Raw genomic sequence first — 18,818 nt, 5'->3', positions numbered from 1 at the left:
CTCTTGACAAGACTGCATTTCATTGTACAGAGTACAACGAACAATGACAATAAAGGCTATTCTCTATTCTAAAGCTTGTCACTGATTGTCTGGTGTGTTTTCTCTCACCTTTATCTGAAAAAAATGTGACTTCTGGTTGAAATGTAAATTGTGTTTACATAGGATGAAAAGGGGAACAGGGAACAAACAAGGAGTGTGATGGTAATTTACTTAATCAGTGACGAGCTTTAAAATCGTACACAATGATTCGATTTCTTATAAGGGCTACTTAGTGAAAAAAGATAATAGGAGGCAGATTAAAATATGAAGAATGGAATAAAAGCAGCAAAATTTGTAACGTATATAAAACAGCTTAATCTTAAATTTTCCAAGTTTGTGCTCCCCCACTTTTAAAAGCAATGAAGTAGCCGTTTAACTGTAAACTATAAGCCATTTCAGTAGATTATGGTGATGAGTTAATGTCTGACTTTAGATGTATAATGTGGAGCCACACCACAGGCTTGAGCTGAGGAATTCGCTTCCCAACCCTTCAAGATGGGAGGCGATTAATACAAAGTACAAAGTGTAACACTTTGTATTAAGGTATAAGTATTCACGGTCAACTAGTTATTAGGATACATAGTTGTAGCATTAGGGCCATTTAGAAGTCCTTATTCAGCACTTATTGATGTCTTATTCAGCATTACTGTATTCTATAATTGCTTGGCCATTAAGAAATTTCCCCACAAGAACCCTCTGTGTCTAAAAACTGATGAATTAGTCATGAAGAGATTACTTTGGGATTGGGATCGAATTTAAGGGTATATGGACAACTGTAATAGACCTAACAAGATGTAATTCATGTACTTTCATGGGGCTGTAATTAAGAGGTTACTGATAAAGAAAAAAAAAAGCTTGTAAATACTATGTGAACATTAATTTTATAAACCAAAGTGGATCGCTGACAGTTTAAAACAAGAAATAAAACATACAGTTCAGAGTTTACTTGTAAAGAGTTACTCATAAAACATTAAAAATTTAGTGGTGCCGTAAGGTAAATGCCAATTCTTCTCCTAAACACAGTATATAAATGAAAGCAAGCTCAAGTTCTCATGTCCCATTTCAATGTCTTGGATCAAAAAAGAAAATGTACTCAGAGAGAATTCATGCTAAACAAAAACTTGTCACGGTACTGGGTCGTGAGGCCCAGTGTTTGAGTTCTAATGCATATTTTTGTAGTCACATGTTGTAGTTTAACGCATCTAGTTGATTTCTAGTTTGCATTTTAGTCCTTGGTTTCTTAGTCCCTTTTTTCATCTCTCCCTGGTCCGTGCGTCTACCTGTCATGTTTCATGTCTGTGTGGCTCTTGTTGTCAAGTTCGTGCCATGTCTATGTCTCTGTGTTTCCTGTTTTATTTTGGAAGAGTCTGGTGTTCTTTGTTCATTGTAGTTAGTGTTACTCTCCCCTGTATTGTCATTATGTTTCATTCTAGTCAGCTGTGCTCGCATGCGTCTCCACTTTGCCTGATCACCTCATGTGTGTATTTAAGTCCTCAGTCTTCCTTTGATCGTCATCGCATCATCTGTTCAACTTCACCCATGTTATGCCAGGTTTCAGGACTCTGTGCTGGTCATGTCCATGTTGCATACGTGTATACATTTCATAGTTCTTTGTTGTTCCAGCACAGAGTCCTGTTTATAGTTGTCTCAGTCATATGCATCATTGTCTCCTTGTCTCAGTCTTCCCTGTCGTCTGAGTTAAGTGTCAGTTCTTAGTTTTCCCAGTTCAGCTTCTAGTTTAGTCTTGCCTCGGTGCTTTCAGTTTTTTGCCACTTTAATCAGCCAAAAGAAAGGCTCGCTTTTCGTTTCAAGTTCAGTACTGTCTCCTCGTCTGTGTCTGCACCTGGATCCTCACACTCCCACACACGGTCTGCCCTCTGCAGACCGTGACAAAACTCTCAACATATCAAAACATTTTTTCATATTACAAACACAGCAATGATATTATTTAGTAAAAAGTGCATGTTAATGGTTAAGATGTTAAGAAGAATACAGTTAAAAGCATACATGATAATAACTAGTATATTTTTTCTGCATCAGATCAATGGTGAAGGAACCTGAAGACTCAAAATCATCAGGGTTTACAAATAAAGAAAAACTGCCTAAAGACTCCATATCAAAATTTGAAAAAGGTCAAATATAGTGAAGTTGTATTATATTTGTAATAGCAAATACACAAACACACAGAAATAAATTTAAAAATGCATTTTTTGATGACATGAGTGATTATCTTTAAAGACACCAAAAGTCAAACCTCTTGTGGCTCTAAAACACATATTTAACCGTACTTGACAGAGCACACACTCAGCAGAGCGCTGAGTACAATCTGCACTCTCTCTATCCTGAGGAAAGGCTTAGCAATGGCACAAATTTGGCTTTCAATACAAGATGAGTTCTTTTAGTCACAGATGCTCACTCCAGGGACACAACCGTAAACATATGAGTCCAATAGCTGCGTATCGCTTCGGAAGGTTCACAGCACATTATGAATGCAAAGATGGTCACACAGCCTGCCATGTTATTAACACAAAAGAGAACAAAGATCAAAAGATACATACAAATATGTGCAAAGTACACAACAAGCTATTTACTCTAACCGGCAGTTTCCAGCAAATCAGAAGAAATATCAATAGTGTTGGGGTAGGACTATGTTTTAGACAACAGTAATGGACTGCAAGGGTCACCTTTTATAAATGATAAGCTTGAATTTCAGTAAAAGAATTAGTAATGTGAACATCTGATATGACAAATGGGCATGACTAAGATATAAAAAGGAAAGGGCAGCGTCACCGAGTTAACAAAAATATATTTACTCTTATTAGATTATGGTAACAAGATTTTTGTTTTTATGTAAATATAAAACAAATACAGTTTTTGTTCTCTGTAAATGACCCACCTCCACTTTTGCTTATTATACACCAGATGCATTTGTTACACCATTTTCAGCTCTTGTTACATAAATGTTACCTAATGCCATACTTCTGAACTTACTAATATTTTTGCATGAACTGCTGTTTTGGTTTCTTTTCAACTGTTTTTTTTTTTTAACCATAAAAACCAACCATAAATAATAGTAAGAAAAAAATGTTTCTTTTAACACATTGGATAGCTTCAAAAGCCCCTCACTTGACTTTGAAGTTATTAGCGAGTGGTTGATGGACGTTACCAGCAGTCACTTGGTGAAATCAGTCGCAAACAGCTAAATTTCCTTGTGATTTCTTTGATTCTGAGCAGATTGCTGCAGTCACTGAAAAAACTGTGTGGAAGGCACCAACTTGTTTGTAAACATTAGTCAGCTATGTGCTAAGTGACAACGAAACCGCGAAGAGCACCAAACAAACCAGTAATAGAAACGCTTGCCTTCATAGTAAAATTTTAAACTTTTACTTTGAAAGAACTTTATTTTTTGATTTGCGTCTCACTTTTATAAATTTCACTACCAGTCAGCAAGCAGTTGGGGAGTGTTTATAGAAAAGCAGGTGTCTTCCATGCAAACTACAAGTGATTGTGGCAATCATCAAACTAAAATCAGGGACGCTTTTACAGCACGCTCTTTGCAATCAATTTCATCAAACCTACTGGCAGCAGCCACTCGCCAACCAGTCAAGGAATAAGCGTTTTCTCTTGGGACCACAGGTTGCCAGGGGGTTGCCAACTGGTCTTTAGGCCTGTGGGACCGAGGCCTAAATCAAACTGACCAAACTGTCTAAACTTGTTTGGGAGATTTGCTCATTAAGCTCCTCATTGACAGTGCCCTAATGAATAAATTAATTCACAATGACATTGAAATATTCTACAGTACATACAACTATTAGCTATAATACAACCAGAACCTGTGCACTGTAGTTCAGAAGAAATAGAATCTCAGGCACAAGGTTTCATTAGACCCACTAACAGTTATATAAACACTATACGCTATTTTTCTATACCCAGCTTTAAGCCATTTTAATCATTTATCACAAAACAGGGAATACCACAAACTTTTATATCAGCTCATAATGGATGAGTACTTTATGGTGTTGCAAAAAGCCTTCAGGGCTGTAGAAAATAATGGGACACTGAAGATGCAGAGAGATTTAGAGAAAAGAATTAATCAAAAACAAGAAAATAGGACATGTTGCATTATTTATCTCTCATGGCCACTTATGAAATCCACAGCTTCATTAACAATGGATTTCAATGGATGGCACTGTCACATGTGGGTTTCCTGTAATGCTAATCACATCCACAATCTTTTTCCGGGTCTTCTCTCGCTATGTCAGACTGTAAAATCCATGACTCAGACTAGACAAGCTCACAGCATCACTCTGCCAGCAGTTGGATGTGAAACATCACAAATCAGCCCCAAAGTGAATAAATGCTATTCAACAGCCCTAGAAAGTACATGCCCATGCTCCCACTATTCCCTCGGAGCATAAATATGTAAAAATGTTTTTCAGAAAGGCAGTCAGATATATTTCACAAGAAAATTCTCAAAGGGAATACAGAAGTCATTTTTTTATTTATCCATCCAGCTCAACATCAAAAACAGGCAGCTTTCCAGAAACAGAAGACTGAAATCCAGGTATCATTTCATCATCAGTTTGTGTTGAAGCGCAACCTAAAGTAAGTTCACTTCCTCCCTTATTGCATCTCCATTTTTGCTCTATTTTCTTCAATCCATCCCTGCTATTCCTTGACCTTTCTGCAGGCATTCTCCTGTCACTCTGTTTTCCATCTGCATGATAAGCACCACAAAGAGCCAAATCTCAAACTTAGGCCAAAAGCTGAAAAGCAGAATGGAAGAGAGCAGGTGGGTTAATGTGCACACAGGAGAGGGGAGTCAGCTCATAATAATAGATGAGAACTAATTTAAGTAGCTCTTTGAAGATCAGTGATGTTGAATGAAATAATCGGCGGCCTGAACACCTTGACACTCATCTCTTGTCCAATTTCTCTGCTTAAACCATCTGAGGAGCAGATATGAATTTTACCATTTCAGTTCAAATTTGTAATTCTTGTCTGTTTCTTAGAGACACCTTTGCAAAACTGAATTCACTGCCTTTTTAACCCCACTTGACATTTTTATGTGAATTATCCTCTGATGGTGGTCTTTGTGCTTTGCCGGCACCCTTCCAAAAAAAAAGGATTTTAGACACATAGCAGCTCCATCCAAGTGTAAAAATGTGATATTTTTTTAGCTATATGAGAGTAGGGAAAATATAAAGAGCAGCCTTTTTTCTACTTTTTTAGCTTCCATTTCCATTGAATGAAATACAGTTGCTACACATGCATGTGCTGCTGTGTGAGTGTTTATGAGCGTGCACGCATGCATGTGTAAAATCTCATCATCTCTGTCGGCGCACAGCAGAGAGCAGATCAAAGCTTTGTCTCTCCACAGAGGCCAAGGAAATTCAAACATATTTTAATGGGGTAGGTGATGAAGACGCCTCTGTGATAACCTGATGAACAAAGCCTGTTCTTACTTAGATCCATATTATAAGGCCTGGAATTGCAAACACATAATACCTGGTATTTGATTATCAGCTACAACAGCTTTCATTAATCTTTTTCAATTGTAACTGTCATTTTTTTAATCTCAACACTGATGTGAGATTCTTATCAGCCGTGGCCTCATTTGACTGTCTAATCTACTCAGGCTAATATTTCAATTCTAGTATGGCCCTACATGAGATCTCTGTTAAGATTTGGTCTAAGGGTGACGACTAGAATGGACAACAGTCCACAGATTTATCATAATTTATTCATAACTACATAAATTCATATTCACCAGCATCTGCCTGATACTTCATGCACTATTCATGTGGCATAAGGCACCAACACTCAAACTATCTGAGCCAGTTTGACTACTGAAAAACAAATGCAGCATTTAGACAAGAATAAAGCTGTCCGAATGGAGACTTCTGCCCGATAGCTTTCATGACCTGCAGGTTTTGTTTTGTGTATGCAAGTTGATTCAAGATGTGAATCGGTCTCGGTTGATTGGCTGTCCAAAGGACAAAATGAATTATATTTACGCAGCATTACAATGTGAGATAAAATATGCAGAAATCAACACACAAACTAGACAAATCTTTCCTCATGAGGGCTCTTCTGCTGGTTCAAAGTTATGGTAGCTGAAAGTGAGCAATTTGATTATTCTGGGGATATTCCATTGCATAAACATGAGCTCCTGCTCTGCTCCTGTGCTATGAATAGCACCAGGATGTGATGTGTTCAATATGCAATATGTTTGTCTTCATGCGCAGTTTTAGAAAACCTGTACAGAAACACGAAGATACCAGTTTTTCACAACATATATCAATTTAAATATAAAAAAGTCAGCAAAGGATGATGAAAATCCAGTCAGCTCTATTTGTTTGCTTCAGTCTGCATTATTGACTCGATCCATACACATACCTAAATCACACAGACATCACAGACATCAACTTACCAGTCTGTGTAAGCCTGCATTTCTGTGGTACAGCCACGGTGCCACCAATGTGGTATATGTTACGCGCCAAAAGGGTCGCTACTGTTAACGCAGCAGACTTTTCAGCAGGACCGTGAATAAAGGTGGATTGTACTTTATGAGCAGACAAAGAAGTTGGACCAAAAAGTGAACAAATTTCCTCCATTTCCTCGGCAAAAAAAATCCAAATTCGCCTGTAGGAGTGTGCCTCGGCTCAGTCCCAGTATGAAACACACTCAGCTTTTACCTGTAGCTAAACCCTCTGAAAACCACTTGCGCTTTTCCTCAAATTAGGCTTGACGGACAGCGCGCACTCTCTCCAGACAGTAAGCCTCCACACTCAAAACAAGAAGCAAGCACACCAACACTCCTGCTGTTCATCTTCCTCTGTGGTGTGCTCTGATCTGTAGCGTCACCTTCATCTGACAGCCTTCTCTCTCTCTAAAAATACACATTTCCACCTTTCGGTTGGTCATCTGTTCACCACTCCCGCTCTTCCCATCCACCTCTCTCTGATGTTCGCAGGTCTTTCAGAACATGTGCAGCTGTGTGACTGTGGCTGCCAACATGCTACTCTGACGCACAGATTTGTATTGTTGTGCAGTTTATGGAGTGATTATGAAGAGCATGGGAGGAGGATAGTGCAGATTTCTGTCTCTGTATCAGCAGGGTTCATTAAGGTCAACTAGCGGGATGCAGGGATAAGAATGATGACATAACATTCATGATAATGCATTACCAAAAGTAAGATTTAATGGGCTGGCATGTGGGAGGAGTGTGTGTGGGGATGTGAGTACAACAGGAAAACTCAGAGATGGCACATCTGTCTATCTTGCACTAAATGCTCTGCTATTATACACAAGCCCCCTCCTGGGGGTAAAGTCCTCTTCTCTCATTAAAATTTATTTGATCAGGCGATGAAAGATGCCATTTGTTAAGAGTAACATAATGCTGTAAAAAAGGACTCTATAATGTCATTTAATTAATGTGCTCATGTGTTGTTTTTCATACCCTAAATTGGTGTTAAAATCAAACTCAATAAGCTATAGAATAGCTCGAGGATATGAATGGCTGCAGTCAGGGATAGCTTGGGTCTTTCAGGCTATACTAAAGTACAGCTTTTTTCTCTCTCTCTCTTTTTACCCTTGAGCAGAGGAGTCTTGGACTGATGCGTCTCTTTTCTAGCACTTACAGTTTGTTCAGAACAGCTGCACTTAAGACAAGAAGAGCATGCTGTGATGAAGAGAGGCCAGATGCAAAAAATGCTCAAATACAGAGATAATAGGATTCGTTATTGGTCACTGTCTCCTTGAAGACTGGACAAAAAAGCTTGAGAAAGGAATTCATACCATGCTTAATGTCACACCTCCGCATGCATGAACTATAGCTGTTTGGAGATGAAATGCTAGTTGTTAATTTATCATTAGAAACACAACTTTGGAAATGTAGTGAGGAGAGCTGCTTCAGACACTGTTCAAAAAACAGTCAGAAGATTCATTCTAGCCACAAGTTTAACAGATCAAAGCTGAATGGGATCATCTGTGCCTGCAATCATGAAGGGCTGAGGAGGAGAGGAGGTACAGCGAGGAGCTCTTTAAGTACAAGAAAGTCATGCTGTCCTTTACTGCTTGCTGACTGTCCTGTGTCTGTGTACAGCACCACTGGCACTAATGCAGTTGTGAACGTTACACTGTGGTCATTGCAGAAGGGGATCCTGTGGTTCTTTCTGCTCGTGTTTCTGCTGAGGCTGCAAAACCTCTGTTGGGAAGAACCAATGTACCAATGCTTGGACTACTTTGACAAGGAGAAGGGCTTCCAGCTGAATCCTAAGGTCCAAGAGACCATGGTGGATCTCCATGGTGACCATGTCTGCTCGCCAAGTTTTCAGAGCCAGTTGGTTGCAACAGTTAATTAATAATTCAAATTCACTTTTTGTTACATGTTAATATAATTTTAAAGTAAAGTTGTTTTTTTAAAGGCGCATTGTGTTAACTGAATATATTTACTTTTTTCCACTACAACCAAATATTTAATCTTTCTTTGACACAAGTCAGTGAAAAGAAAGAGTTTTGAAGTCCCTTTCCAAAATTGTAAAACTGCATTGTACAGAAGTTGAAATCAGATTGAAATGTAACATATAAATAAATATATATGTGAGGCGAGGAGTTTCCCTTTGATGGATCCAAATCTCAAGAAAGGTGAAAGTCCTCATGCCAGTTTTCAGTGTTTCACAGAATATTATTTCTGGAGGTATTTTTTCTTATTCCTTGTATGCAATTTTCTTTATGCTTTATGTAATATAATATTATATAGGATTTTTATTTGGAATATAACATCCACAAGAACCAGTCTGTGTTTCTAAGATTAGATAATCAGGCAGATTGGGGTTTTTTCTTCATATCACTGCAACAGAATAGATCAAAGATGATAAACCCCAAATTAAACTTCATATAATCCCATCACATCTTCTTCTTACATATATTCATGCGTTATATCATCCAGTCTCCATCCTGTTTCGCTGTTCCTCTCAGGACATTCAACAGCTTATGAAATTAAATTAGTGAGGCGCACAGCTCTGTGACAGATGACGACTTCTGGAAATCAGGCCATAGCATGGTGGGATGAATGCCCCCAGCTCATTTGTGACACTGCTGTTTCTAATGCCTTGGCAAATTCCAAATTCCATCACCTGCTCCATCAGTAAGCTTCCCAACAATGTGATTACTGGGTGAACATAATTTCTAGGATAACAAATCCTGATGTGGCGTTTAATTGATTCACTTTGTCTTGTTGCATGTTTCTGTTCATAGTGATGGTGGCCTGGAGCCATTCCGAGTATGTATGAGGTGGAAAGCAGGTAAATAGCCTGAATCTGTTTGTCAGTCAATGCTAAAACAGAGAGGCAGACCCTCACATTCCTAGCTGTGGGACAGCTGGAGTATAATCCACCTGATGTGTGATTGAAAAGACACACAGGGGAAACCTGTATGAATGCAGAGACAACATGCGGACCACATGCAGGAAACGCTAATTAAAGAACTGCAAAGCTGCACAGCCATGACACATTTTCTGATGTTCCTGTTTTAAATCAAAACAGTCATTTGCTAATATATGCAAGTAAATATTCGAGCTTTGCCATTTCTATTCCTGCATACACGGAATTTTAAAATGCACAATATGAAAAACTGATTAATAAATGTGAAATCATCATAACTATATTCTCAGGGAAAAAATAACTATGTAATAACAGTTTGATCCACAATGTCAGCATAAAAAAACTCCATTGTATTTTTAAAAGTATTGAAATCTACAGCGAACTCATTGTCATCTTCAAGAAACCCTTTTGAGATTGTTTGAGCTTTGTGACACTGTGAGGTGGAAGCATCTAGCAGAAGATGGGTACACTGTGTTCATAAAGGGAGGGACATGGTCAACAAGAATACTCAGTTGGTACTAAGGAGTCTAAAGAATAGCCTCCTTATTATGACATCATGACCAGCAGACGGACCCATTAATACAAGGCAGGATGGATCCATGCTTTCACAAGTCTAAACAGAGTTCAAACAAACCTCAACAAAAAAAATTTTGCCTTCTAAAAGCAGACATATGGCTGTTTTATGATCTACTGCCCCCCGCTGTTGTTTAGCAGTGTTGCATTGTGCAATTTCATACTAACACTAATATTAATATCGCTAAGGTTAAGGTTAGGTTGCGCTTCAGAAACTAAAACTACTTACTCCTTGTTAAGATATGAAAAGAAAATATTTTATCCTACAGTGGAAAAATAACTGAGGTGTAAGTTTTGAATATAGGTGCAAACCAGTCTAAACCGACTATCCTGCATCACCACGGGAGTGGCATGGATTTATGATACATAATTACGGCACGTAATTTTCTTGTGAAAGGAGTAAAAACAGAAAAAGCCACAGTATTATAATCCTAATCTAAAAACTAAGTCATAATTAACATAATTCTGAGATAATAACCTCTTGTGTGGTGCCTGTACTGGCTAGTTCTGTAATCATCACAATGCGGCAGCTTGAACTAGACTGCATCAGTCCCAAACTTTTGAGCAGAATGAACAATTAGCCACGTTAATATCTGCGTTGATTTGAACACTTTGTTTTGTGTTTTACTTAAGAGTGTTTTACTTAAGAATAAACAGTGAATGAACTGTATTAGAAGTGTCAAACATACTGCCCATGAGTCAGAACATGCAGCAAAACTGCAGTGAAGTCAATAAAAATCATATTTTGCTATTAATTCAGGCTCTGTTTCACTGAATTGTTGCATTTGTGTCTTTTTTCTGGCTGTAGGCTTGAATGTGTACATGAATAGTTGTCTCTTTGTCTTAGCCCTGCAATAGACACCATGTCCAGGGTGTACCTGACCTTTTACCCATGACAGCTGAGATAGACTCCAGTCCCATTGCAACTATGAATTGGATAAGCAGAAGAAGACTAATGCAAGGATGCAAGATATGTGACATTGTGAAGAATTTCTTATCGCTAGTAAAAGAACAGATTGTGCAGAATTTAACCAAATAAAATGTAAGAGCCTGCATACAAATTTCTTAATTTATTTTTCAATTCTCCCACTCCAGTCTCACAAGTTTGCAGCAGAAGCTCAAATTAGTTTAAAAAAAGAGTCTGCACGCAGACAAATGTCTCTCAGCCCCAGAGTCAATCACAAACACCTGGTATACAAAAAAACAGATCACCATTGGAAGGGCATTAAATTCATGGAGGGTTTTGATTCATTAGTTTCAACCCAAAGATCCAAAGGTAGAAAAATCACAATTGAAAAAACAATCAAAAAAGTCACACCCATAAATGAATGAATGAATGAATGAATGAATGAATGAATGAATGAAGGAAGGAAGGAATGAATGAATGAATAGCTTAATTTGTTAGTCTATATCGTATTATGCCCAGGCTCAACAAGGCTACACAACAATGTTATGATATGAATATTGCTAAAACATTACTAGTTTTCCATTTCCACACTTTATTTCTGTGTCAGTGCTAAACAATCAAATAATATTCATGTATCTGAGATCCGTGTGTCGGTGTCGGTCCTGCCTCATAACAACGTTGGTCTGAAATTAGACAGGATTGCTCTGTTGGAGGTAAAGGGGGAAATATTTCTTTGTGTATATTAAACTCTCTTTTCTTTATTAATTTATTCACTATAATAAACATATTATTAATTTTGTGTTTGCTGTAAGCCAAATTTAGGTTACCTGCGTTGGCTTGCTAATGAGAGTTTTTAAAAGCATTAGTTAACTTCCTGGCTAATGATAACTAAATGCTCAGTGAGCCAAATGAGCAATAACGATGCTCCTGAATCATCATTATAATGATGCAGAAGCAACACCAATATGGTGATTTCAGATTGTACGACTCCAAATCTGATATTATTATGCAACTTTACTCTGACTGTCAGTGCCTGAGATTGTGGCTATAGTAATAATAATAATAATAATGGATTGCATTTATAGAGCGCTTTTCGAGAACCTCAAAGCGCTTTACAATTCCATTATTCATTCACTCTCATATTCACACACTGGTGGAGGCAGCTACAGTTGTAGCCACAGCTGCCCTGGGGCAGACTGACAGAAGCGAGGCTGCGATATCGCACCATCGGCCCCTCTGGCCATCACCAGTAGGTGGTGGGTGAAGTGTCTTGCCCAAGGACACAACGACCGAGACTGTCCAAACTGGGGCTCGAACCGGCAACCTTCCGATTACAAGACGAACTGCCAACTCTTGAGCCACGATTGCAATGTATAGTATGGCTGGCTGCATTTTCTAATAAAACAGCCCACACTAATGTTAAAATTCTGGGCATGTATTTATGTCTACATTTCCTGCCTATATATAGGTTTTTAATGGCACTAAAACGAATCGACTTGTCACAAATAAATGGCTGCCAAGATAATAATCTGCTGTACTAATCATTTGTATAACTCCAGTGCTTTATATTTGACAGCAACATGGTGCCAATAGGTTTTAACTAGGATCTGGAGTGTACTTTCAAATAAAATTCCTTTTAAAACAAAGTCATTACACAAAAGTTCTAGGGTAGAGTTAAGAACACTTGGTAAGGCTTCTTGTTAGCAACATAAAAGAATACACACTCACTCTTATGTCGCAGTCACTTACTCCACCTAATTAAGAGCTCTTAGGGCAATGCTCACACTGCCAGTGCTACAAATGGGTTTCCAGGTTCCCTCGGGTGCAGTGTGGAGCAACTCCGGAATAAAAATAAACACACGACAACTGCGGCATGATAATGCATTTGCCAAAGCTGATACAGGGGGTCCCCGAGCGGAGGAGGAGTGACTTCAAAGGCGGGAACTGAACCCTGCATGTGTGTCAATGCGCTTTTTATGTATACATTTGGTGTACGATTGTTGGCTGTTCGTGCAGTGATTGAGCTTCTTCTTTCTTCTTCCCAATGCCAGGAAGGATGATTAAGATGTGGTATCTCTAGCAGAGCCAGACTGCCATAAAAACCTGTGTGATCTCAACAGTTTCCCAAAAAATATTTGAGAGAAGATATGATTGCCTGCCTTCTGCTTCTTATCAGGGAGGCCGAAAAGTGTTGAATAAAAGCAAACTGGACCTCTGGGTAGCTCATTAAAGGATGAAGGGATGAAAGGAAATTAAATAAAAGCCTGTATTTATGGATAATTTCCTTTCTATTTCCCACTTAAAACGCTAATACGGTGTGGTAAATGCGTTGCCTGGCTGCAGATTCATGCTGACAATTACCAAAAGAACCCCAGTAGGTTTAAGGAGTTGGATTTTTTTTAAATCCAAGGCAAGAACAGATGTGATGTGCCAGTTGCTATGTCAGCACACAGGCTGATAAATTAACCCAGCAGCAATTAAATTTTACTTCATATAAATAAAAAAAGAAGATCCTTTTGGAGAAAGAAGAAAAGAAAAGAACATTACTAATAAACAGGAAACTGATTATTGCTAAACTGAATACACTGGAAGCACCTATGCAGTGGAACAGCTAAAGAGACATGGGTCCTTTTTCCAGCAGTACCGTGTTTCAGTATCATATTATATATACTTTATACCTTATTGAAAAATTGCCTATTTAAAATTGGACGAGATTGGTGGTATCATATTTATTTCATTTCTGTCAGAAGAGAAGAGAAGAGAAGAGAAGAGAAGAGAAGAGAAGAGAAGAGAAGAGAAGAGAAGAGAAGAGAAGAGAAGAGAAGAGAAGAGAAGAGAAGAGAAGAGAAGAGAAGAGAAATACTTTTGGAGAACAGAGAAGATCTAAAGGACTGGGAGAGTTTCTTCCTGGTGTCTGCTTGCTGTTTCTGCCCCGAAGCTACAAAAAAGGAAGAGGCAGAAACAAAGATGACGGTAGAGAGAAGACAGGGGGAACGTGCTGTGATTCATCATCATCATCAGTGCAGGAGAGACACATGAGGAAAAACACATTTTACATGGAAAAGCCATTTCCTCCATGTGGAGGAGATTAGTATCTATACATGCTCCTCCATACCTTCCTCTTCCTTTCATTTTTTGTTCAGTTTCTCTCACAGCAAGAGCAGATTGTCCATGAAGCACAAGAGTTGTTCAAAACGAATAAAGCGCTAGTGTCATGTCCAAGGTTGGCAGGGCCCTCCCTCTAAAACCCCAAAATGAGAAAGAAAAACACACAAACCCTGGCACTGCAAGGGGTGGTGGCGGGGGCTGAAAGCTTGACGTATTCTGCTTTTAAGTGCCAAGGATTCTCCATATTTTCAACATCATAAAAGGGCTGCTGTAATAGCCCGGGGACTGTTAGGGCTTCAATTTGACCATCAAGACTCAATTCACAGCTCTGCCACATTGTATGGCGCTTGACATCCCCTGCCTGATTTTCAAAATGATCCTATTTCTCTTGATGCCACCGACAATCAAGCCCACCTCTTTTACTGAGCTATGGCATGTGGTAATGCTATGTGGTGTGTCAGTTTCTGAGACATGTTCTCACCAAGGATTGTACTGACAGAACTTGTGAACATCGCAGATATGGTTAGATTTCTGTAACAGTGCAGAAGATCCAGATCTTACAGGATGCAGATCTATATGGACTGAGGGCAGAGTTATCCAATCGAGAAATTAAGGGGGTTTTCTGCCCCCTAGTGACACGTACAAAGGGGCATTTTCAGCACCAGGGACAGTTTCCCGCTGCTGCTCCTCATCAACATTTCTCATATAAGCTGACATAAACGCTCAGCAGTTTACAAATTAAAATTAAAATATTGCCCCGAGTGTAATGAATTCTTTCTGTATTTGAAACGCCAATAAACATCAGCCTAAATACTGCCTAATGAATCCCTCATGCAAATGACAACGCGATTAGGTTCCTTATTCCAGCGTTTGTAGCAGAGTGGGTGATGATAATTCCCCACAACAAGCGCAGTGGAGATATTACGCTCCAGCCTTCTTGCGATGTAGGCTGGTGCGCACGCGAAGGAATGTGTGCACCGCACTGTCTTCTGTGAGACAGATATACCAAATAACCACAATGTCCAAGTGCTGAAAATGATCACTTACCCCTCTCCAAACTAAGATTTCTGCAAACTTCAAGCTCTGCCATTTAGGACTGAAGTTGTTGGTCTCACAAAATCCCTCCATGCGCTTCGGGCATCATTTTATTCCCTAGTTGTGGCGGTTTGAAATGCCAAGATGCCATCAAAAAGTATCCGATTAGTCCATTTCTCCATGATGACTAGACTGTTCACAATAAGCGCGTCATAATCATAAAGTGACACTTGTTTTAAGAATCCAAAAAACAAGCCCCAGAAGCAAACTGCTCCTCAGTACCTGCCTCCCTGTACTGTCTGCAGAGTGGATTCACAAATCACCAAAGCTCACATCCACAGCCTGTGCGCGCACATCCTCTCCTCTCACCAGACGCAACACAGGAGCAAAACGATAAGCCGATTTCTCACACGCTCGATGGGTTTGGCGGAGAGTGGATGTTAATGAGCGAGAGCTCAAGACGGGCGTGGAATGAATGAACGTGAATGATAGCGCACAGCGCGTTGGCTTTAGCCACTCGAGTTGGTCATTTGGACATTTTCGCCAGTTTTTGGTTGTTGTTTTTTTGCGTGGATCAGCTGCTTGACGACAGTTTAAATTCCTCACCAAAATCAGCTCGTGCAACATCCGTTTGTTTTGTTACAAGCATATTTTTTTGGTCAGTGATTGATTGTAGTCTTAAACGATAAAAACAACAACAACAAATACGGCACAATTGCGCAGCGATGCCAGCGCTATGACCCACTTTACATTGCCTGTCTCTTTCCATGCTTACTCCAAGACACAACAGGAAGCAGGCTTCGTGAAATAATAGGAATGCAATAAACACATTGGGACATATTGGTTCCCCAGAGAGAGCGACAGAGGCAGAGCAAGTCCCGTGTAAACATTAATGAATAGGTAGGGTTTTTTTAGCGTTTAAATTGCGTGTGAGCGTTTTTATGTGTGTGTCCAGCCGGGAGCGTATCATCCCAGTAGAGTCATTTCCCTAATGAAAGTTTACTCAGTCTGAATCTCATAGATTAGTTTCGTCCACTGGTCCTCGTTAAAGCCATTTCATTTAGGACTGCGAGAGACAATTTCGGAATGACCGAGCAGACACACAGACGCGCAGTGTTCAAACACTGGGAGCCAGAGGCAGAGGTTACCAAATCGATTAGTGCTGTCTGAAGAAACAAAAATGCATGTCTGAACACGTGTCGCCCTCAGTTTAGTGTTGCATGACTGTATGTTGTCCATTATCATCCTGGGTATTAGAAGGTAATTGGTGACTCTGATTTAAACACAAACATCTCTTCATCCACACTTGCCTGATCAGAGACAGTTAATGGGCCCAGCCCAAAACACCTGGCAGTGTCTAGTTTATATATCATGATCAGACAAAAAACAAAATCAGCCAACTTGATAATTCACAAGGCTGCAAGCAACTTGGAAGAAGCAAAAGAGGCAGAGTGAAGAAGTGAAAAGGGAAATAAATATGCTCTGACAGTAAAGGACAAACATGTCAAGGACATTAATGGAAACATAGAAACTCCAGAAATGATGCAGCAGATATTTCATACAGCTTGTTTGATTTTTCTTCCTTTTTCACCTCTTAAAATGACACAACAGCTTAGACAACAGTTAAAAGATTAGTATCTTTTCTTTCTTTTTTTTTTTTAAATTGGTTAGCACTCACTGAAAATGCATCCTCATTTTGTGCTCAGCAGGCTACACTTTTTTCATTTTCCCAACATTAATAGCTCCCAGATTCTAAAAGAAAAGGCAACTTCATCCTCAGAGAAATTATATATACAAATTATAAATACATGGCCAGAAATTGTCTGAAATTTCATACACATGGTGATTTCTAAGCATAACAGATGGGAAAACAAGTAATTGTGTTTTCTCTCTGTGCCAGTCAGCTCAGTCCATCATCCACAGAAGAGCACTGAAGCAGTCATGCTTGTTTTCTACTACAGTTCACTGACAAGAAACGGTACAGCCAAAGCATAGCACACAGTCTACCGAAGTAGGATGGAGAGTCGGGAGGCAGTTTGTCAAGGTGAGGCTGTAAATGGTTTGTCGGCTGTAGGTGTGTCAAACTCAGAAGCAAACCAACCCATCAGAGATTTTTCATGGATTTTTCTGACAGAGCTGTCAGTGCAGAGATCAAGATCAAACTGATGCAACTGCATGTCTGGATTTAGTTCAGATTAAGAAAAACTGTAAGGAAAAACCGACTTAGATTATATCTAACGTAAACAGTAAAGTCTCTCAACATTTCAGATGATGTGTATTACAAAAAAGAAAAGTATGGCATTTCCAAAGAAGCTGTAGTGTTAATAAAAAATAAAATGCAGTGATGTCCAAATAATTTCAACCCCCTTTACTTGAAAATACTATTAATGTAATATATAAATGTTGAAAACTGACTGTTTTGTCATTTTGAATGTGATGACAGGGGTATTTTTAACATCACTGTGTTTCAGCACCTCTTCTTTTAACAAAAAGCTGTAAATGCTTGGGTGGTGAGGAGATGAACTGTTGGAGTTTTAAAAGCAATGCATTTCAGCAGTAATTTTTTCAGTAGTCGATTTTTTTGTCATTTTACAGCAATATGACAAAATTTGGGTGGGTGTCAGGTCTGGACTGGAGGCAGATCAGTTTAGAACCTAGATTCTTTCACTACAATGCCATGCTGTTGTTTGAATGATATAGTTTGATATAACAAAGGTAACAGAAGAAAGAAAGAAAGAAAGAAAGAAAGAAAGAAAGAAAGAAAGAAAGAAAGAAAGAAAGAAAGAAAGAAAGAAAGAAAGAAAGAAAGAAAGAAAGAAAGAAAGAAAGAAAGAAAGAAAGAAAGAAAGAAAGAAAGAAAGAAAGAAAGAAAGAAAGAAAGCAATGCTCCAAAACCTGTATACATTGTCCGGCATGATGGTACCTTCACGACAGATAAGGGGTACCCATGCTAAAGATACCAGTGCACTCTCGTTCAGTCAAGCAGGTATTAGCTGCTAATAATCTGGATCGGTCTTCTTCGCTGTAGCCTCTATGATTTCCAAAAATAATTTCAATGCATCAAAGAACAGAATACGTTTTCAACTCTGGATGTTGCACATATAAGGTCTGAGTGGCAGTTTTAATTGTGGAGGGAGGAATGAACTGTGTTCTCTGGCAATCACTTCCCAAGTCCATGCACATGCCGAGTGCCCAAATGTCACAAATATTCCATCTATTTTTTTCCATATTGCTTCTTATACAGACATTTGCTTTGGTGACACTGTGTCCAGATATTTTTATCCCCAAATATCTTCCATTTTGCTTACGTTGACCATAAAAAATAAAAAATAAAAAATAAAAACATTAAAAAAAATCTGTAATTCTTGAATTTTCTTGCATTTTATCCCATGCAAAGTTTCAGAATGGTGACTCCCTGCCTACTTTTATTTGAAAAAAGTCTAGATTCTCTATGAATTCTAGACCTCTCCCCTCTGTACTCTTACAAATTAACCTAATCAGTAGTCAAATTATTCAAATTATTATTTTATGATCCCTTGTTGCCATTGTCCCAACATCTTCGAAAAATGTTACTGTCATCAAAAATATATGTTTTAAAAACACAAGCAGTTACAACATATCAGTCAGTTTCAACATTTGATATGTTGTCTCTGTGATCATTCCAATTATGTATATTATTAAATGGTTTGAAAATCATTGCTTTGGTAACAGCTTCATAAACACATTACCTTGTACTGATGGAAATGTGAGAAACAGATAAGAGATATCTT

The 18,818-nt window shown here is 38.7% G+C and overlaps 1 protein-coding gene across 6 annotated transcripts in view; it reads right to left on the bottom strand.

Moving 5' to 3' along the window:
- Positions 1-18,818, bottom strand: part of plch1 (phospholipase C, eta 1) — a 68,812-nt gene that overhangs the window by 39,602 nt on the left and 10,392 nt on the right. For 2 of the 6 annotated variants that reach the window (XM_026191884.2, XM_026191885.2), the window contains exon 1: positions 6,473-6,770. The exons of 1 other annotated variant lie outside the window; for it this stretch is intronic. In XM_026191884.2, the coding sequence (XP_026047669.1) occupies positions 6,473-6,656 (184 nt within the window). In that variant the 5' untranslated portion in view covers positions 6,657-6,770. Of the gene's footprint in view, positions 1-6,472; positions 6,771-15,060; positions 15,218-18,818 lie in introns of those variants that run through there. 3 more of the 6 variants (XM_026191883.2, XM_026191880.2, XM_026191881.2) reach the window with 3 other exon arrangements.

Source organism: Astatotilapia calliptera, chromosome 14 (genome assembly GCF_964374335.1).
Source record: "Astatotilapia calliptera chromosome 14, fAstCal68.1, whole genome shotgun sequence".
NCBI lineage: Eukaryota > Metazoa > Chordata > Actinopteri > Cichliformes > Cichlidae > Astatotilapia > Astatotilapia calliptera.
The sequence above is the reverse complement of the archived record's forward strand: the minus strand, read 5'-3'. Positions and strand labels throughout refer to the sequence as shown.